Source organism: Carassius auratus, chromosome 22 (genome assembly GCF_003368295.1).
Source record: "Carassius auratus strain Wakin chromosome 22, ASM336829v1, whole genome shotgun sequence".
Taxonomy (NCBI): Eukaryota; Metazoa; Chordata; class Actinopteri; order Cypriniformes; family Cyprinidae; genus Carassius; species Carassius auratus.
This window is the reverse complement of record NC_039264.1, coordinates 3,973,830-3,996,919: the sequence shown is the minus strand read 5'-3', so window position 1 is coordinate 3,996,919 and position 23,090 is coordinate 3,973,830. Positions and strand designations below refer to the sequence as shown.

Genomic DNA, 23,090 nt, shown 5'->3' with positions numbered 1-23,090 from the left:
TTTCCACCGCACCTCCCTGTGTAATTGTGTAAATGACAGCATGTTTTGGAAATGACAATTATGGTTACAAAGGACAATTGATATGGATTGCGAGAGTAGATTCACTAGTTCACGCTTACATATAATTAGCTGAGGTATGGTATGCGTATTTGGCGTGCTGTCCGGGGAAGGGCTCCGAGCTCGGGAATTGCCCGAACCTAGAGTACCCCCCCTTCCCCGTATATTGTAAAGTGAACTTGATGTGAGGAGATGGGGTGGAGGAGGGATGCTGATAAACCATCAATGGATAGAGGTAAGTCAGCGATATTTATACTGTGGGATTGATTACATGATTGTGGTCCACCTGTGATGATTAGGCTAAGTATCTGACGCGCTCCTCCCGAATCTTCATTGATAATTACATTTTGTGTAATACTTTTTCATGTATTACAATACTATTTATATTATGATATTATTTTGATTTCTAAGTTATATTACTTTAAATGAATATATTTCATTTGTATCTATTTTTTAAGATGTCACTTAAGACAACAAAATAAATGTCACAGGCATATAGTGACAAAATAAAACCTGAGCCTATAAAATTTGAAGAGAAACTTAAGAGACAGGGAGAGATACCTGACGAAAAAAGAAAAAGGAGTTTGAGGAATCAATAGAGAATCAGTTAAAGAGATAGACTAGAGGAGATTAAAAAAGCGTCTCAATGCATGCTTATCCTTCCACCACCACACACTCTCCTGATGTTGCCTAGCAGCCAGAACAGAATGTTGACCTTTTACCCACACCGCCTTCTGCCAGATCTCATTCCAAACACTGGAGGGGTAGTGCATGCAGTACTGTATGAGAGTAAGCCAAGCTTAAGAAAGCTTTGCGAAAGGCAAAGAAATACAGCCAGCGGTATGATAGACTGATTTAAAAAAATGAGACAGGCTGACTCTCCAAATACAACATCCAAAACGGGAAATGGTAAGAACACCTAGCACTCTATGAAAAACTTTCACAATGCTCTGATCGCTGAACTCAAACACATCCTTTCCAAAATCTGGTACCAAGCCAAGAATATCATATGTCTAATCCCTTAGCCTGTGACCAAACATCACAAGGAAATTACTGTGTTTGGGAAGGAATCTGTGAAACACCTTATTAGATTTGGCCTTGAATCACACACACCCACACACACACACCCACGTGCAGAAACACTCCATTTCTCCTACACATGCAAACACACATACACTCACATACACATTCAAGGTGCTCAAAATCTTCCACAGTCCACATCTCTGTTTAAATGATACAGTTTCAGGCATTTTTTACAGTTAATTTCACTATGAAACACTCACAGTTATTAAGCCTCATAATTATCTCACTATGTTGAAATTTTAATGCTTCATTCATTGCTTATATTTTTGCCTTGCCATCAGCATTTTCAGTTGTTTATAGAATGCACTACAAACTTTCATCTGTGAGACAAATCAGCTTTATACATCAATCTCAGCACTAACAAACAACAGGTGCGGTTATTTTTAATGACTTTGTGAATTGAGTTCAATGAGTGTGATGAGTGTGAGAATTTGTTCTAATAAATATATCTACTCTTTCTCTACATTCACATTAATTTTTTTTTTCATTTCCATCACAACCCTGTCATTTCCACAACCACCATGTCATTTCCACAACCACCCTGTAATTTCCATCATCCCACTCATTAAAAAAGAATACATATATTTAAAAAGTTCTGAAGTACTGAAACAGCTTACAAATGGCTGATATAAGAGATGCTGTGCCATCCTGAAAACATGCCGACGCTAATCATGATGCTGCGGCCGCTGGAAGAGTTTCTCAGCACGGATTTCCCATGAGACCCAGAGTTTTCTGAAAAAATCGACAGGCAGCAGCAGTAGTTCACAGAGTGCAACAATTTTACATCATCAGAATAATGCCCCCCTTAGTCCAAAATATATATATAAGACTATGTGAACTAGTTAGGCATAGTGGCTAATTTATTTTATTTTTTTTCAAAAATGGCCTATGGGGCAAAGTGAGCCAAATGCTGTGGGGTAAGTCGAGCCAGCATTTCAACTTACCCCACCATAAGGCACTGTAGTCAAGTTAAATATCTGAATTATAAACTGGTATTTGAGAGGGATATTACTGGTTTAGTTTATCATGTATATCGAGCGCAACGTCAGTTCAGTCAGAGGAGAGACACCCATCTTTATAATCAGGCTACAGGATAGACGTACCACTACCACATCTACATGATTATCACCGTTTGCTTTAAAGACTTTATTAAAAGTCTTAATTATTATGTATTTCTAAATTCATGGTTCCGGGGGGGTTAATGTTAAAGCTCTTGTATGTTCAATTATTCTGGGAGCAAGAAGCCCCATAAGGAACCATACCGCCAAAGATAAATTGTGTTCAATAAACTCAAGTAAACTTGCCAAAGTGGTTCCTGTCTGAAATATATTTTGTAGTTCATTTGATAGGGAAAAGCTGCCATGCGCACAGTGTTTTTTATTTTTATTTTTTAAGGGGGAACCTTTAAACTCAACAAAATGGTCAAATAGTCTACATAGGCTATATCAAGAGCATGCTCCCAGATGAAAACAGAGAACAAAATACCTTTTGGATGAGGTGGATTACAGCCCTGCACGGGCCCCAGTTCAGACATGTTTTTTGCCCATAACAAAACATGATGCCATAAAAGAGAGAAAAAGATAATCCACCGTTCTTATTCCCATTTGCAAGCCTTCCATTCCAACTTTTGTGTGAATGACAGAAGTCTTTAAACTACTGCTGATGACTGAGGAGGACGGAAAAAGAAAATGTCGAAAAATATTCTGTTGATGTTGCATTAAGAACAGTGTACCACTTTCAGCACTGAGAAACCAAACATTTGTGTCCAGTTCTTATTTATTCATGAAAAAAAAAAAAAAAAAAAAACAGCACATTACCAATCACCAGAGAAACATGTTCTGACACCGCATGCAGTTACAGGCACTGAGCCTAAATACTCTCAGCTACAGTAGGTCTTTCATTAACCTCAAAATAAATCAGTGACTTTCCAGGCTTACAGGGTGGACATACTGTGGGCTATAAAAATCAATGCCATTCAGAGTTTGTTCCAGCCTGGGTTAATGTTAGTGACGAATCCAAATATGCATTTGTAACATAATAATCTCAGTCAAACATTCAAACATCAGTCAGTACAAACATTTAGAGTATCAGTAGTGCAGACTTTGAAGAGCACTTTTGTCCTCCACTAAGAGTGGGAGGAGAGACATTTCTGTATAATGCTCTTCTCTGTGAGGCAATTGTGGAAATCGCAATCATTGTGTCACAGTTGTAGGAGGATGTGAACAGGCAAGAGAAAACAAATGATGTTATAACAGACAAGCATTATTATGTCTTTTTGCAAAAGATAAGAAAGAAATAATCGCTCATCATTCCTGTCTAGAACACTTCAGCAGCTTTGAAAAATGCATTTATTGAAAAATACATCTATTCCCACGTGTTGTTTAGTTATTTACAGTATTGCTCATATATATTATGTTAGTCTAAATGTTTCTTAATTCATTTACAAATATGTAACAAATCAGTTTTTTTTAAATTGAAATTGAAATCCTGGACTCATGACACAATTACTCTGAAGATTCTCTTCTCTCCATTATTATTATTATTATTATTATTATTATTACTACTATTGTTATTATTATTTAGCCAGTTTCACCTTGAGATTGATTTAAAGATGTCCTTTGTCACTCAAAGCAATGTCTTTATTAACACCATTCACCTGAAAAAAAAAAAAAAAAAAAAAAACAGATTCGTAAATGGTAAAAGTATCTGATGTGTCACTTACACAAACAACAACAAAAATAATTAAACGAACCATTATTCTTTTGAAGTTGTGTCTTCCCACATCATCAGCTGTATGAAATACTTACATGCTGTGGTGCTCTGCTGTATCTCTTGGAGCGATGGTAAATGTAAATCAAACCAGCAATCAGAGCTGCAACTGCAAGCAGAACAACAACTATTCCTGCTACAGCAGCTGAAGATAACCCTGAATCTGAAACCGATAAAGACACACAGTCGTTATTACTAGAGAGGGAATTAAACTCCATCCAGAATTTAACAATACTTTTGACTGATATTTAAAGCTTTGGTCAAAATTGTATGGCATTGATTTAACTGATGAATGGTGCCTCTTTTTTTTTCTTTTTTTCTTTTTCAATCGCAGTGAACATGTCACACCACTGTTAACTCAACAAGCCACTGGAAATAGCCTGATATTATTGTTGGTATGTTACTAACATTATTCACATGGTTTTGAGTTAAGCTTTCTTTTTTTAAACAGCCAACACTTCTTCTTTTTTTTTTATTCCTCATAGAAAACACATTGAATGACTGAATTATACACTCACCAATGACATTAACACTGATTCTCTTCTCTCTGGTGATACTGAAACTGCTGCTGCTCTTGATCTGTAGTTTATATTCTCCAGAGTCTGTGTTTGTGATGTTCATGATGGTCAGAGATCCAGTCTGATGATCCAGCTTCAGTCTGTCTCTGAATCTCTGGTCATCATCTTTACACTGAACATCTGTACAGGTTTTATTGGGATCACCAGTAACTCGAGCGATGAGAGTGTCATCAAAAAACCATGTCAACACATCATTTGGTTTTCTTCTTTCACCAGAATCTAAAGTGACAGATTCTCCCTCGTTTGTCTTTACTTCATCTCGTTCAGCAGCAGGAACACCTGAAACACAAACCAACAGCTGCTGGAAGAACAGTGAAGATGAAAGCAACAAGCTCTTTCTTGCCCTTTCTTGATAAAAAATAAAATAAAAACATCCTCATTTAAACACAGTTATCATCTGGTTGGAGATGATTAGATGCTGTCACCTCACCTCAATCACCTCAACACACACACACACATATACATTGACTCACTTTTGACAATGACATTGAAGTTTTTTTCACTGCTGCTGGTACTACTGATGATCTTCAGTTTATATTCTCCAGAGTCAGTGTTTCTGATGTTCATGATGGTCAGAGATCCAGTCTGATGATCCAGCTTCAGTCTGTCTCTGAATCTCTCAGTCCCTTCATTACACTGAACATCTGTACAGATCTTACTGAGATCTCCACTGATCTGAGCGATGCGAGTGTCACTGAAATACCATTTAATATCCTCTTGTTGGTTTGTTTTATCACCAGTGTGAAAAATCACAGAATCTCCCTCCATCACTGACACCGACAGTTTATCTGATCCAACATCAGATGCAACTGAAAAAAAAAGAATATATAAACAATAAAACACTGCTACAATATTCTATATTGTATATATCTATATCATGGAGATTTTGAGTAGAGAAACATGTCTAGATTCGTAAAAAAATATAATGTTCAGATAATACAGTGCCATGTTTATATCTTGCGGGGAAAATTGTGAAAATGAAGCTTCCCTGTAATTCTCTTGCGTGGATCTTGTTTTTACTACGGTAAGACATTTATTCCTTACGTCAACTCTCCCGAGCACGAATTCTTATTCTTAATATTAATATTCTTATTATTATTATTCTTATTATTCTTAATATTATTATTATTATTATATTAATATTATTTATATTCTTAATATATAAATACCTATTAACAGTTAACTAGGGTGACCATATCTGCCGTTCATACAGGACACGTCCCAGTCAGGATTTTAATAATGCTTAAAATATCCAGGTTTGGGCTATTTGCACTGTGCAGGTTGATCGTTGTGTAACATTCATGAGAGCTATAAAGAGCAGAGCAGACTCCTCCTTATGCTTTCGAATCGCTTTTACGTGTTTGTTTGTTCGTTTATTTGACTTAAAACATTGTGGCGCACTTCGGTTTTTTTTTTTGGATTTGTGCACAGCTACGCTTCAAGTCAATCGAACGAATTTGCATCGCTTTGATCGTTCCCAGAGCTCACCTTCTCACACGCAGCCCCACGATTGGTCGATTATGTACAATACCTGCATGTTATTGGTCAAACTGCTCTGGATGTTTTAGGCATTATTAAAATCCTGGCTGGGACGTGTCCTGTATGAACTGCATATGGTCACTCTACAGTTATCATTTTTCTAAATCTGTTGAATAAATTTAAAAAAAAAATCATAAAAAAATCTAAATCAAATAGTTTTATTGCATATTCCACCAGACTCTTGTTCTACATGTCCACAAGTACCAGTGTTGTGATTTTCATATCATTTTACGGTATCATTCTTTAATAATTACATGCCAAAATCATAGAAAATGGCATCTTTCTCACTACTCAAATTTAGAAAATTCATAAACAAATTTAATCAAACTGTTTTCTGAAAACTCCACAAGACTCTTGTTCTACATATCCCCAAGTACCACTGTGGGGATTTTGCTGGAAGAACTGTGAAGATGAAAGCAACAAGCTCCTTCTTGCCCTTTCTTGATAAAAAATAAATAAAAACATCCTCATTTAAACACAGTTATCATCTGGTTGGAGATGATTAGATGCTGTCACCTCACCACAATCACCTCAACACACATACATTGACTCACTTTTGACAATGACATTGAAGTTTTTTTCACTGCTGCTGGTACTACTGATGATCTTCAGTTTATATTCTCCAGAGTCTGTGGTTGTGATGTTCATGATGGTCAGAGATCCAGTCTGATTGTCTAGTTTCAGTCTGTCTCTGAATCTCTCAGTCCCTTCATTACACTGATCATCTGTACAGATAAAACGGAGATCTCCACTGATCTGAGCGATGCGAGTGTCACTGAAATACCATTTAATATCCTCTTGTTGGTTTGTGTCAACACCAGTGTGTAGAGTGACTGAATCTCCCTCAATCACTGATACCGACAGTTTATCTGATCCAACACCAGATGCAACTGAAAAAAAAAGAATATATAAACAATAAAACACTGCTACAATATTCTATATTGTATATATCTATATCATGGAGATTTTGAGTAGAGAAACATGTCTAGATTCGTAAAAAAATATGATGTTCAGATAATGATAATGATTCAGTGCCATGTTTTCAACAAAATATATTTAAGTCCTATATTTTTTCCCCATGTAAATAGTATAGCTTATTTAGGCTTTGCTCTGTTTATGTAAAGTGTTTCAACATTTACTGACGGTATGATAACATGTTATGTTTTTATACTTGGGCTGCATGGTAACTTACAATTTCGTTGAAATTGATCTAAACTGTATTTCAGCTGCGTTAGGTTACTACTTTTTTAAATCATTAACAACGTTACACAAAGAATTCGTGCTCGGGAGAGTTGACGTAAGGAATAAATGTCTTACCGTGGTCGAGTAAAAACAAGATCCACGCAAGAGAATTACAGAGAAGCTTCATTTTCACAATTTTCCCCGCAAGATATAAATACAGATTCTGTTTTGTGAACGCGTTCTGTTCTTCTGCTACACAAGAGACACCGATTTACAGGTAGGCTAGTTATTAAAAGTGAAATCAACATTCTTGTGAACTTCTCCGTGGAAGCGAGTCATTACCTAACTCGTGTTTCAGACTGCGCGAGCGTCACCTGCTCTTCTGGGCAGCGCGGCCACGCATCAACTGATGAGGTGTAACTTGTGCAAATTCTACTCGACGCTGCGTGGTAGATGTGTGCGAGCGCGTAATCAAGGCGCTTCCGTCTTCGTTAGTAAATCCTCCTTCGGTTGTTATATTTATTCATATTCATATTCACCGCCTCTATTTAAGTTTTCACCATGTATTTTGCTATAATTATGTGTTTTTTATTTATTTATGTATTTTGGGGTTCAAGCTGTATATATATTTTTTGTTGTTGTTGTAGTTGTTGTTGCTAAATGAATGCATAAATTGGATTATGTTTTGTACAAAGTCTTCCTATTAACAGTTAACTAGGGTGACCATATCTGCCGTTCATACAGGACACGTCCCAGTCAGGATTTTAATAATGCTTAAAATATCCAGGTTTGGGCTATTTGCACTGTGCAGGTTGATCGTTGTGTAACATTCATGAGAGCTATAAAGAGCAGAGCAGACTCCTCCTTATGCTTTCGAATCGCTTTTACGTGTTTGTTTGTTCGTTTATTTGACTTAAAACATTGTGGCGCACTTCGTTTTTTTTTTTTTTTTTTTTTTTTTTTTGGATTTGTGCACAGCTACGCTTCAAGTCAATCGAACGAATTTGCATCGCTTTGATCGTTCCCAGAGCTCACCTTCTCACACGCAGCCCCACGATTGGTCGATTATGTACAATACCTGCATGTTATTGGTCAAACTGCTCTGGATGTTTTAGGCATTATTAAAATCCTGGCTGGGACGTGTCCTGTATGAACTGCACATATGGTCACTCTACAGTTATCATTTTTCTAAATCTGTTGAATAAATAAATAAAAAAAAATTTCATAAAAAAATCTAAATCAAATAGTTTTATTGCATATTCCACCAGACTCTTGTTCTACATGTCCACAAGTACCAGTGTTGTGATTTTCATATCATTTTACGGTATCATTCTTTAATAATTACATGCCAAAATCATAGAAAATGGCATCTTTCTCACTACTCAAATTTAGAAAATTCATAAACAAATTTAATCAAACTGTTTTCTGAAAACTCCACAAGACTCTTGTTCTACATATCCCCAAGTACCACTGTGGGGATTTTCATCTCATTTTACTTTATATTTAATAATTGCATTCCAAACTCATGGAAAATGCTATCGTATGTCCTATTTGAAAATGCATTGAATATTTTAATCAAATTGTTTTCTGATATCTTCACCAATCTCGTGTTCAACATGACACCAAGTATCACTGTGGCCATTTTCATATCATTTTACTGAATGATTATTTAATAATTGCATGCCAGAATCATGTAAAATAGTACCCTTCTAATTAGTCAAAGTTTGAAAATTCATTAAAAAAATAAAAAAATAAAATAGTTTTCTGCAAACTCCAAAAGACTCTTGTTCTACATGTCTCTGACTACCACTGTCTCATTCTTTAATAATTTCATATTAAAATCATGACAAAAAAGCAGACAAAAGCACATACATCAACCTCAACTGGGTGCTTGACCAAGAAACAAGTGAGAAAAAAAAAATAAATAAATAAAGATTTATGTAGCCTATTCAAGTTTAATATTTTATCTGGTCTTTCAGATACAAATTTCAGTGTTGTGATGTACTATAAAATGTCCATATAACTGTACTTTTTCGTTATCACCAATCTTATGTTATTATCACTATCCAGCAAGATCATCACGGTCACAAAGGTATTACTGGTTGTAGTACTAATTTTGTATATTGTGGCACATTTCCTCATTATGGTGAATGATCTCCAGTGTCTCCAAGATGCTTCAAGAAACCCACCTGCAAAGCTACAAGTGCTGGTAACCATTGTAGGCACTTGTGTAAAATGCTGTAAAAATACTGCAATATTATATGTATCAATAACTACATTAAATCAACATTATGTGAGCATCCTGTAGCGAATCAGCTCAAAGAGGAAATATGAATAATAAATCATGTCCAGTTATGATTAATTATAAATATTTAGATCCGCTGTAAGTATTTACTTGACCTCTCAGTGTCAACTGTCTGTAACCAGAGACCAGATCAAATATTAAATTGGAATAGGCTATATAAATGTTTATTCAAATTAACATATAAATATTTGATGTCATGACATGTCCATGTTGTGGTTCAAGACTGAGAAACCGCACACACACAAATTCATGATGAGAATTACCAACCTTTATCAAGCCAAATATAATGTCAAATACAGTACACAGTCAATATCCAAAACTCATCCCAAAGCCAGCCAAAAGTAAATAAAAGTCTCCAGGTTTGTTTGTATGTGGATATAGCGAGGTCAATAGCATCTGTCAGGAAATTTGGTAAGCAATTTTTAAAAAATGAGTAAAGTAAAGTAAGATGACAATTATCACACTGGTACCTGGGGAGATGTAGAACAAGAGTCTGGTTGAGTTCGCAGAAAACATTTTAATACATTTTTTTAATGAATTTTCAAATATGACTGTATAGGGAGAAAGATAGCATGTTTAATTAATTTGGCATGCAATAATAAAAAAAGAATGATACAGTAAAATTATATGAAAATCACATCATTGGTACTTGGGGACATGTAGAATAACAGTCTGGTGGAGTTTACAGAAAACAGTTTGATTTTAATTTTTTTTAATGAATTTTCAAATTTTCATATATAGTAAGAAAGATGGCATTTTTTATGATTATAAAAGAATGATACAGTGAAATAATATGAAAATCACCAAATGTAGATGTATTTTGTCATGTAATTCTAAAATTATTACACAGTGAAATGATATGAAAACCGTTTGGTTTTGTCCTTTTTTATTTATTTTTTATTTTTTTTTTTTTTTTTTTAATTCCATTGATCCAACAGATTTAGAATAATTTTAACTAGTAGAAAGACATTGTACTAAACATAATCCAAATTATGCATTAATTTAGCAGCATTCCACATAAATAAGGGGGGGAAAAGTAGGCTAGCTACAGCTTTGTACCCAGAAATACATAAATAAATAAAAACACATAATTATAGCAAAATACATGGTGAAAACTTAAATAGAAGGCCGTGAATATGAATAAATATAACAACCGAAGGAGGATTTACTAAAGAAGACGGAAGCGCCTTGAACACCCTCGAAGCTTAAATTTACCACGCAGCGTCGAATAGACGCGCAATGAACTTGACGCGCTGATAGCGGGCGCGCGCGTCGATAGTGTGAACGCAGTTGACCCACCCAAGTCATGATATTAGTATCTGAGTATCTGAGCGGACTGAATTTCAGTCTGTGCTAAATTTATTCTGTCATGACACGCTCTAGATCCACAGTTTCATTTCTCCAGTGCACCTCAGCAGTCTCGTCTACGTTCATATCATTTTACATTCTAGTCTGGTGAATGTGCAGAACTTGATATTGAACTTTTGTTAATGTCTGCTTCTTTTTCCCTGCGTCACAGGATCGACAAGTGAACTAGAGGAAGCAAGTGCTTCATAATAAATCTTTAACTTGACCACGATTTCTGTGTGCTAGCGAGCCAAAAGTGTTAAATATAGTCGTGTATTTTAATCGTGGGCTGTGAATCGACACAAGCTTTTTTAAGACTTGTTATCACTTGTCATAGCTAACTCTGATCTGATGACGGAGTTCTTCCAATTCTTTTCTTTTCCCCGTGAGGCTCACATGGTAGTTACTCAGCAGCCAACAGGTTGCAACACGAATATGCAGCACACCCTTATGGATTGTGATATTTTGCGGCGCCAGAGTGGCACACAGTGGCTAGAGCCACTCCCCCTTTGCCCTCATCTGCTGAGTTGCCCCTCGACTAGAAATTAAAATATTCCACCCTGTAAGGGACATACAAATGCTTATCACAACATGTTAATAATGTAAATGTTTAGCAATAATGAGCTTTTCTTATATAGTATATGTCCCTTATGACATCGTACTTATTTTTATTTTCAAAACAATAACAACACAATTACTTATGAATAGAATGTGTCTTGATTATTAAGAACAGGTACTTTTTTGTGCCCATTTTAGGTTGGTAAATAATTAAAAAAATGTTTTGCTCAAAAATATAAATATGCGGTTAGTGCTCCTCAGCTCACAAAATAAGACACAGGTATGCCAAGCATTTAACATTGCTGTCAAAATATTATTTAAAATTACTTGTCTAATAGGGTGGAAAGGAGCATAACAGGGTGGAACACCAGTGTTAACAGGTTCTAACAGTGGACACGCTTTCCGTCATTCTCCTGGCTGGTTTCCCATCTGTAATGTGTGGAACTGCACCTATATAACAGTGTTTCAAAACAATAAAAGCTGATGTCTTTTCTTGGCCCGGTCAGAATCATTTATTGATGCCATTGTGATGCATGCAGTTGACCTGTATGTTGTCATCTACATTCATGTATGATGCCAGGATAGTGGTCATCATCATATTTCACCATACACCCCCTGTCATTTTTTTCTAAAATGAGTCACATATTTATAATAAATGGCTTAAATTGCAGGTCTTAAACTGAGATAATAGACATTATAAATACTATTTTGTATTTCACACACTTTTTATTAATATATGCATTACATTTTATTACACCCTTAGTGCAAAGTAATCAACTTCCACAAGAAATATAAACTATGAAATAATAAAAATAAAAAAACTCAAAATATGTTTTAAATATGTCAATCATGTTATAGACTAGGATAAACTGCCTCTAATCATACATATTGTAACAAAGCATCAACAGAGTATGCATCCGTCTGCAGCTTTATTCCAAAACGTGGTAAACAGGCAAAGTCAAAAACCAGCAAACACAACAGAGAAGACGATCCAAATCGTTGTCAGGAGAATGCAAGGGTCAGGGCAGGCAGAAAACAAGAAATGTGATGGTTAGTGGATAATGCCAAACGGTAGGAGACTGGTGTTTTCTGAGGAAAGTGTGGTTGTTTGCTCTGATTCCTCCGTGAGCTTGACGGCTTGAATTGTGACTGCTGGTTTTATCATTCAGACATCTGGCTTGACATGAAGGACCCCCACAGACTTATCTGACCTTCCTTCCAGGAAATGAGTGGATTGAGGTCGTCCATCTAGCGCCTCCACTGCCAGCAGAGAGTTACAAGGAATGTGTGTGTGTGTTCACTTTGTATGGGTTAAATGCAGAGCACGAATTCTGAGTATGGGTCACCATACTTGGCTGAATGTCACTTAAACAAAAACAAAAAAAACATTTAAACTAAACATATCATTCTTCAGAGACAATTGTATGGGTATTTTTAAGCATGTCTTGGAATAATATATATAATATAATAATGCATTGAACTCACAGCAGAAGAAGTACGAAGCAGCGGTTTTACTCTCAATGCCTTAAATATATTAGAGTATGCAAGATATTACTTTTACTTAAAGGACAGTTCAGCCAAAAATGTATGGGTGAACTATCCCTTTAGCGAAGGTTTTAAATATGACTAGTATTTTTTCCCCGATATGGTATTGGTAGTTACTAAAAGTATTATATATCAATATTTCTTCTACTAATTATGTCGTCATAGCTCTAAACAGTTTCTTCTTTCCTTTCCTTTCCCTAAATCAGACCAGACCCCTGTACTGCAGGATAAAGCTGAATCTGCCATTTGTAATGGTTTTCAACTGAGCAGGGGAGGCCCAGACAGTGCTGCTGGATCTTCTGAGAAGTGAACGCCAACAGTGATGGGTGCCACAATCAAGACCCTGGTGTTTCTCTTCTATCTGCCAGTGGTACATCATAAAGAGGGTCTCCAGAGTGTTTGACGTGCCTCGTTCCACTGTCCACCACATTGTCGTCCGAGAGACTGAGGAGGTGCTGGCCATTCACCAAGAGATTGACCTCCTGAAAACCCCAGAACACATGAGGCAGGGCCGGACTCAAAACTGTTGTTGTTTTGTGATGTTAAACCTAAGCTATGTTGTAAACAGTTGTTGAACAATTTGTTTTAATGTGTAAAAAAAAATATTTACAGGACAAAAAATAAATAAACATAAAATAATGTTTTGTGAAAAAATTATAAGCTGAATAAAAACAAATAAACATAAGTTCTTCTCTTTTATTTACACATGTAAATATGCAAAACAAAAATACAAAATGTACAGAGAGTACTCAGGCTTATTTACGAATAAATTACACACGGAAAATGAATAAGTATGCATTTCATTTTTAACTTGCATCACAAAAATAAACTACAGAAATTAGGTTGTTTCATTGACAATATGACATTTAAAAAAGACATTAAAAAACTGTAATGTACCCATTTTTTTCCCACTGTTTTCTTTTGGCTAATGAAGAATGTATTTGTTAAGCATTCTCTCAAAAAAAGAAAACTTGTGCTCTTCTCTCCTCTGCCTCGCTTTGGAGTTTGATGTCCTCCCTGAGCAGCTACATCAGCTTCCACTCGCCCCCTCACCTGTCTGTCCCAGGACACTCACCCCCTCACCTGTATGTGGGGGTGGACTCGTTTAACATAATGTAATCATCATGTTTTAGCCAGGTTTCTGTCAAACAGAGCACATCTAGATTATGATCAGTGATCATATTATTTACAAAAAGTGTTTTCATAGAAATGGATCTGATATTCAATAAGCCAAGCTTTATTATTTGTTTATCCGTATTGCATCTGTTTGTTGAACCTCAATTAAATTGTTAACCTTAACTTGGTTTGGACGTTTTTTGTATTTTCTAGTTCGGGGAACAGACACAGTCTCTATAGTGTGATATCTAGGTGAAAGAGTCTCTATGTGCTGAGAATTAACTGACCTCTGTGACGGGAGGCAGCTAGCAGACGGTCGGTTTAGCCAGTCTGTCTGCTTCCTGACCTGGGCCCCAGTTAGTCAAGTATAAACACTAAGACTATTTGCCATATTTCTAGACAGAAGAGTGGTGCCACCCCAGGAGGGATGAAGACCATCTCTTTTAAATAGGTCAGATCTGCCCCAAAAGCTTGTCCAATTGTCTATGAAACCTATGTTATTCTGTGGGCACCACTTAGACATCCAGCCATTGAGTGATGACAATCTGCTATGCATCTCGTCACCACGGTAAGCAGGGAGGGGACCAGAGCATATTACAGTGTCTGACATCGTGCTTGCAAATTCACACACCTCTTTAAAGTTATTTTTAGTGATCTCCGACTGGCGAAGTCGAACATCATTAGCGCCGGCATGAAATAACAATCTTACTGTATTTACGTTTAGCATTAGCCAGCACTTTTAAATTTGCCAAGATGTCAGGCGCTCTGGCTCCCGGTAAACAGTGGACTTTGGTGGCTGGTGTCTCTATATTCACGTTCCGTACAATAGAATCACCAATAACTAGAGCACTTTCATCAGGTTTCTCAGTGGGTGCAACACTGAGTGGGGAGAACCTGTTTAATGTTTTGATCGGAAGAGAAGAGCGGTGTTTTGACCCATGACTACGCTGCCTCACTGTCACCCAGTTGCCCTGCTGTATGGGCTGTGTTGCCGGAACCGAACAATGTACAGGAATCCCTAAGCTAGACGCATCCAAAGCCATATCATCACTAGCCCTTGATGAAATTTTCTTACCACCATTGTTTGATGAACTTGTGAAAAACTGGAGCGAGAGAGAGGAGAGGAGAGAAGAAAAATGTCCCAGGACACTCACCCCCTCACCTGTCCCAGAACACTCGCCCCCTCACCTGTCTGTCCCAGGAAACTCACTCCCTCGCCTGTCCCAGGACACTCACTCCCTCACCTGTCCCAGGATACTCGCTCCCTCACCTGGGACCTCACCTGTCCCAGGACACTCGCCCCCTCACCTGTCCAAGGACCCTCACTCCCTCACCTGTCCCAGGACACTCACTCCCCCACCTGGGACCTCACCTGTCCCAGGACACTCGCCCCCTCACCTGTCCCAGGACACTCACTCCCCACTTATATAATAATATATAGACAGGTTTGCAATCTTAACATTAGAAAATATGACACAGCAGGAAAGTGCTTAAGTTTTGTTAAAACGTGCATGAGAGCACTTCAAAAACACAACAAAGGGAAAGCCCTATATTTTGGCTGTCCTATTCTTTGTGGGCTTTATGTAAAAAAAAAAAAAATAATACTCACCTGGCTTTTAACACTTTTGCTAGGTATTTGAGTAAATAAAACCACAATTCAATGTGAAATCCTCCACAGAACTCTCACCTGCCATGTTCTTTGAATATAAACACTGTATGTATGTACTATCCTAGCATGCTAATCCCAAATTGACAACATTTTTATAGTAAGTAGCAAATAAATGCAAAGTTGGCGATCAGTCAATGCTATATTTTACGAATGTATTGGTGTACCTTTACAAAAACGTATGCACCATTGAGACAATGACGTGAAAGTACTCAAAAAGTTTTGAGATAGTGAATAGTGAATTTGAGAAAGTTATAATGAAATTACAAATAAATGTTAATAGCTTTCTGTGAATTCTGCCTATTGTAATGAGACAGCTATTAATAGATTCATTGGGTCATGCTGAGAACAGTGAAACCAATGTTGCCATAGACAGCCAAACTTCCTGTCTGCCATTTAGATTTTCTTTAAAATCCTTCTTTTTCAAACGCCTCCTGGACCATTTGTTAGATTTTCACCAAAATCACATCATCTTCAGACCATGCTGATAAAATGTAATGGATCTTATGTTGATAGGCAAAACCATTTTTTGCATACCACAGGAATGAAGCCAAAATGACACTTGTTTGCTTTGATCCATTTGATAACAGTGCCACATATTGGTCAAACGTGGTAAGCCAATAAATCATATTACTAGAAGTTGTATTTATGCTTTTTTTTTCAGTAGTTTTGACTGAAATCATCCTAAAATGACTTAAGTTACTAATTTCTGCAGTTTGTCTGATGCTTGTTTCTTTAGTGCTTGGCCCTGTAATTGCTGCTTGCAGCTATATTTAGTATTTATTTAAAGACAAGGTAAACAGGTGAAATGAGTCTTTTGGAATTACAATATAAACATTTTACATTTCCACCTGCAAGCAGAAAAATAACGTTATCATGTAGCCTAAACATTAGAAATCTTTCACAGACATAGTACAGTAGTGGGGAAGTCGTGGTCTAGTGGTTAGAGAGTCTAACTCCTAACCCTAGGGTTGTGGGTTTGAGTCTCGGGCCCCAACTGCTCCCTGGGTGTGTGTTCACTGCTGTGCGTGTGCACTTTGGATGGGTTAAATGCAGAGCATGAATTCTGAGTATGGTCACCATACTTGGCTGTATGTCATGTCATTTTCAATAGTAGAGAAAGACCTTGAAAAAAGAACATCAGTTACAGTGTTGTTCCATTTGCACCTGCTGGTAGATTTTGTAACTGCACACTCTGACTGCTATTCCCGCTGGGAGTTTGATTGACAGGCGATCTGACCAATCATAATACAGAATCTGCCATTTTTGTCAAACAAACCAGACAGTAGTAAATTAATATTAGTGGACCTGAAGTTAAAAAATTGTGTATATTGCCAGCTCTCCGTAATTGAGGCTTACAGCAATCTTTCCCAACACATTAAAGATGTTTACATTTAGATTTATTCATTTAACAGACACTTTAATCAAAAGCAATATACAATTGGGGAATATGTCAAACGATTCACATTAAAGAGTTAAACAGACACAGGAAGTGCTCATAATACCAAGTTTCAGGGATTTTTCAAATAGTACGAGCTAGACAGGGGAATAAGTAAAGTCAAGCAAAGGTGTGTGTTTTTTTTTTTAGGATGACGTTAGGAATGATGAAAGAGATGAGTTTTCAGATGTCACTTGAAAATTGTCGGGAAACAGCAATCTGGATAGGAATGGGAAGATCACCTCACCAGCCAGGAACGGTGAATGAGAATGTTCTGGAATGTGATGTTGTGCCTTTCTATGATGGCACCACAAGGTGTTTCTCACTAGTAGATCTCAGACTTCTGGAGGGAATGTAGATTCATAAAAATGATGGTGAATGGAGCCACAAAATGGTATTTATTGTTCAAGTTTCTTAAAAAATGACAAACTTTGAAAGATGAGACTTAATTTCATACCTAGAGTAACCTGCTCTATCATGCCTGCTGGTGTGCTGCCAGTTTCCTCTTTGTTCTGTGATGGATTTTTCATCATGGCTTGTCAGACATAGCAACAGCAATGAAGTGGGACAAGTCTATCCAAATTGTCAATTAGCATCTTTATTTATTAATGTCATGTCTATTAAATACACACACACACACACGCACACACACAAACACACACACACACACACACACACACACATATATATATATATATATATATATATATATATAGAGAGAGAGAGAGAGAGAGAGAGAGAGAGAGAGAATATATACATACAAATATAAACTATATAAAATATTATTTAAGAAATAAAAAAATTCAGTTCACCTACTTGTTCTGCTTTCTGGTATCTGACGTGCGTATCTGACGTGCCAACTGCAGCAGTAAAGGCAAAGAACAGGCAAATATGACCTAAAATAGAAAGGAAGTACTTAATTTAAAACAAAAAATGACATAACTGATTCAGAAGAAGAAATGACAGCCAGCTCTGTTTGGACCAAGTATGCGTGTGCATATCAAGTTATTTATAAATTGTCATTCTAAAATATATGTTTTCATTTCAAATTATTTATGATTGCTTCTGCTACTGCAGTGACCAACATTGCCTTTCTGTCATTAATTGCTTACAGAAGCTGGTAAAGCATCTGTGTTACTTAGTGTTTTGTTTAGCTGTCAGTCAGTAAATGTCATCAAAGACAAATGACAATTCTAGATTGTTAGTTACAGTAAAACTAAATACTGAATCAAAAAAAAAAAAAAAAAAAAAAACTAGCCCTGCTGTCTCCGATTTGACTGTTTATTAAGGATTCAACATTTAATAATTAAGACGTTTTGAGGATATGAGATTTATAGTCAAGTCAAGTTAAGTCAACTTTATTTATATAGCCCTTTAAACAAAACAGATTGTGTCAAAGCAACTGAACAACATTCATTAGGAAAACAGTGTCTCAATAATGCAAAATGATAGTTAAAGGCAGTTCATCATTGAATTCAGTGATGTCATCTCTGTTCAGTTTAAATAGTGTCTGTGCATTCATTTGCAATCAAGTCAACGATATCGCTTTAAATTAAGTGACCCCAACTAAGCAAGCCAGAGTTGACAGCAGCAAGGAACCGAAACTCCATCTGTGACAGAATGGAGAAAAAACTATGGTGACCTCTGAATAAGAGGGAAACAGACTAATATTAGCGTAGATGCCACTCTTCTAATGATGTACATTGGGTGTTATGGGAAATGTTCTCGGTTCCGGTTTACCTAATTAATGCAGCCTAAAAATCCTTTAATGGATTTGGATATTAAAAGCATATTAGTATGTTATGTGTAAGCAGGGCCGTGCAGAGACCTTTGGAGGGGCAGGTGCTCAAAGTATAAAAGGGGCACATGGAACAAGGCTTTAAATAGTACGGTTCAAAATAGCAATACAGCAATATATTGTGATGCATTCCTTGCTGATTTGCGTATCGATATGGATGATTATGTATTGATATGGCAGCAAATGCTGTGATGCAGTTTTTAAAAAGAAAAAGATTAGAAGAGACAATTTTAAGTTTAAAAGTAAAAAAATAAAAATTATTTCCACCTAATAATAGCTCTGGGATTAGAAACTGAAATGTCTTAAATTGTCCCAACCTGATGGCTTTTTCTTCTCTGTTCTACAGAATAATTAAGAAGAGCCGTTATAGTTAAAACTACAGAAAACACTCAACATTTTCCTCTTTCTCACCAGCCTCTGTCTCCAGGCTTGCTTACCTGCTCTTTCTGTCACTTGTGCGTCTACATTTGCCTCTTTTTCTTCCTCTATCTCCTTCTCCTCATCTGATCTATTACTTTCCAGTCTCTGTCCATCTAATAACAAGGCACAATCTACTATTTCATTATCAATCTATTATTTTAACCATCACTACTATTCTTGCACCTAATCAATAAGTCCACCTTAAATATTGATACAAAACAATAAACAACTGAGTCATGCTATGAAAGCACTGTATAACTTATATAGGCTTATGTTTTATTTATTTTTCCTTTTTATTCAAAACAATTCCAAACATGCTTAATATATCATGAAATATCTTGATTCTCAAACGTATAAGTAAACGCGTTTTGCACCTTTATAGATTGTTATTTGATCAATAAATGGAAAGGTAGTGTAATCTATTAACTACACATAAAACCCCGACTTTTTACATAAGAGCCATATCATGCCATAAAATATTTTTAATACGACTGAATTTGCATTTAATGTAAATTTTAATAACAATATTGTAAGTTACTTATTTTAACACTTTCATTTTTCAGAGAGTAAAGAACATTTACATTATCAAATAACATTTTCATTCAGTTTAGCCAGAGTTCAGGCACTCTCAAAAACTACCATTACAATCACTGAAGCACTTTATATTACATTATGCACATCAGGATTTATTTTTTTTTTCTCTCTCTCTCTCTCTGAAAAAAGAATTCGCTAAATAATTCAGTCAGCGAGCAAGTGAACAAAAACCATAGACAGTAAAAGAAATGGACACAGCGACCCCATTGGAACTCAATTGAGACAAATGAAGCCCAGTTTTAGCGTTTTTTAGCACTTCCGTTTCTGACGCGCAGACTCAAACGAAGCTTGACGACGTCAGCAACCTGTCTGCCAGATGTAAATCTTCTAGTAGCTGTGCGTGAAAACTGCCACCGTTAATCTTGCAGAGACGGCGAGCTTGAGCGGGGAGTTCTTTGTCGTGAGTGAGCAGGAGTAAGTATTCTGATTAATTATTTTGTATAGTATTTTCAAATGTGACGCCAGTACGCCATATTAAGTTAATTGCCTGCGAGCTTCTCCTCCTGTCTGTACGGTAATGCGACAGAGAGCCGAGTGGTTATGACGCAATCGTTAGCCTATTTTTTACAAAAACTGTTTATACGGGTTCATAATGTAACATAGAAGGTAATGGAGCCCTTGATACATTGTCGTGTATCTTTAGAAATAAATAATGGACAAACAGAGTCTTTAAACGCCTCAGATGTAAAGTTATTCGCTGTCAAAGTGACGCCAAAATGAATGGGAGTCAATGGGATGCTAACGCAAGTGAAGTTCTGCTAAAAGATGGCAGCCCCCACCCGACTTCAACTTCCGGTCGAATTCCTTGCCCCTTGACAAAAACACCGCGTTTCATGATGACTCTTCTGTATGTCTCCGATTGGCCATTGCATTAGCGCAAAAGAACCGTTGATTGGTTATGATGAAGCGTTGTATGAACTTTTCTGGCTCAGCGCCAGCCAGCGAACACAGATTTGAATTTAGCAGCTGATGCTGAACGATCTAAATCACAACAGTGTGATTATATCAAATATATAAAAAATATTATTCTGCTGTTTTTTTTTTTGTTTTTTTTTGGTCGTTTGGAAGCTGCATTTAAAATCAACTTGGCTCAGAAATCTTTGAATGGGCATGACACCTCTGCCCTCAATGCCTGTGAAAGTTTCTCCCTCACCACCATAGACAGTAAAAGAAGTACACCACAGGCTACACACCGCAATATAAACATATCTGCATGTTCTCACATCACGTCGTTCTTGTAAAATAATAATAAGTAAATAAATATCAAAATCACTTCGCTGAGAATGAAACACCACTTACCAGCTTCAGCGGTGTTGAAAATAATATCCTCTGACAATTAAAAAATGCGCGTGCAGCGTGACGAATCATCCCGGTCGGATGAGGAGGTCGTCGTCGTCAGGTCAAAGGTCATGTTGGTCATCTTATTGACGGCTAAATTATTATTCAAAATTTTACTAATATTTAGATTGGGCATGAGCAGGCATTCACAAAAGGAAACGTTATGACAAAAAAAAATTAGAGGAAATTTTGCTTTGACAAAAGGGCACTTTGGGCACCAAAGGGCAACGCTTCCCGGACACTGTTAGGTAGGTTATTCCAGAGTTTAGGTGCCAAATAGGAAAAGGATCTGCCGCCCGCAGTTGATTTTGATATTCTAGGTATTATCAAACTGCCTGAGTTTTGAGAACATAGCGGACGTAGAGGAGTATAATGTAAAAGGAGCTCATTCAAATACTGAGGTGCTAAACCATTCAGGGCTTTATAAGTAATAAGCAATATTTTAAAATCTATACGATGTTTGATAGGGAGCCAGTGCAGTGTGGACATGACCGGGCTAATATCGTCATACTTCCTGGTTCTGGTAAGAACTCTTGCTGCTGCATTTTGGACTAGCTGTAGTTTGTTTACTAAGCGTGCAGAACAACCACCCAATAAAGCATTACAATAGTCTAACCTTAAAGTCATAAATGCATTTATAAAAAGCAGAACATAAATAAACTCTTCCCTTACAAGCTAAATATGCACACACTAAATGATCTGTTCATCTAACAGATCAAACCACATTTCTAAAAAAAACTGATCACAGGTTTCAGTCTGACTCAGACGATGAGCTGCTGGTTCCACAGTGTGAGATGACAGACTTTATTAAAGGAATAGCCCACCCAAAAATTAAAATTCTAACATAATAATAACAATTTACCCACCCTCCAAACTTGTATGAATTTCTTTCTTCTCATAAACACTATATATATATATAAAAAATATTATTATTATTATTATTATTATTATTATTTTTTTTTTACTCCTATAGTTAAAAAAAAAGTACTATGGAAGTCAATGGTTACCAGCAACTGTTTGGTTACCAACATTCTTTAAAATTTCTTCCTTTGAAAATGTTCATTGTTAAATGATATAACGAAGAATGTTTACTAGTGTATAGTCCTAAAAAGAGCCAGTTGAGCATTTATTTATAACCACATATCATTCACACAGATCTTGTTGATTCCACCCCTATAGGAGGGTCAACCGCTTTCGTGGGAGGATTCAGAAGATGAACAGCTCAAGTGTTTTAGATCAGACTTTTCTCAACTAAAGAAAATGTTTCACATGTTTGTTTTGTTCTGTTTGTGTTGGTGGCATTTGATTGGTAAGTCTTAAATTTATGTGTGTTTGTTTTTGTGGCTTTAATATCAGTAACATTCTTCACAGATGTCATGGGAAATAATGGACATTGATATAGTGAATGTAACTTTAATTTAAATGTTTGCAAACACAAAACCTGTTTAAAAATGATTTAAAAATATTTTAGTAACTCGTTTATCTACTGATCTAAATGTCCCATAAACAAAATACAGAGGCATTATCAATATCAAGATTATAATTTTTTTTTAATGTCATAATTGACTTTGTATCTTCATACATTGTGCACTAGACAGCTGAATGTTCTGCTGTTCTGAATGTTTTATAATTCACATTAAGTTACAAACTACAGCTGATTTCAGGCTTTATAAACCAGCAGAGGCTTTAATCAGTGTAAAATCTGTTTGTTGATCAGGTGTGTTTGGTGAATCAGTTTCAGTGATGGAGGGAGATTC

At 36.4% G+C, this 23,090-nt stretch overlaps 1 protein-coding gene across 2 annotated transcripts in view; it reads right to left on the bottom strand.

Annotated features, from left to right (window-relative positions):
- Positions 1–2,515: 2,515 nt before the first annotated feature.
- The window catches only part of LOC113039414 (carcinoembryonic antigen-related cell adhesion molecule 1-like), a 41,406-nt gene continuing 20,831 nt past the window's right edge, over positions 2,516–23,090 (bottom strand). The window contains exons 1-6 of one of the 2 annotated variants that reach the window (XM_026197317.1): positions 7,344–7,691; positions 6,581–6,916; positions 4,961–5,296; positions 4,428–4,766; positions 3,948–4,072; positions 2,516–3,796 (exon numbers count right to left, since the gene is read on the bottom strand). In XM_026197317.1, the coding sequence (XP_026053102.1) occupies positions 3,746–3,796; positions 3,948–4,072; positions 4,428–4,766; positions 4,961–5,296; positions 6,581–6,916; positions 7,344–7,395 (1,239 nt within the window). In that variant the 5' untranslated portion in view covers positions 7,396–7,691 and the 3' untranslated portion in view covers positions 2,516–3,745. Of the gene's footprint in view, positions 3,797–3,947; positions 4,073–4,427; positions 4,767–4,960; positions 5,297–6,580; positions 6,917–7,343; positions 7,692–23,090 lie in introns of those variants that run through there. The other variant, XM_026197316.1, reaches the window with a different exon arrangement.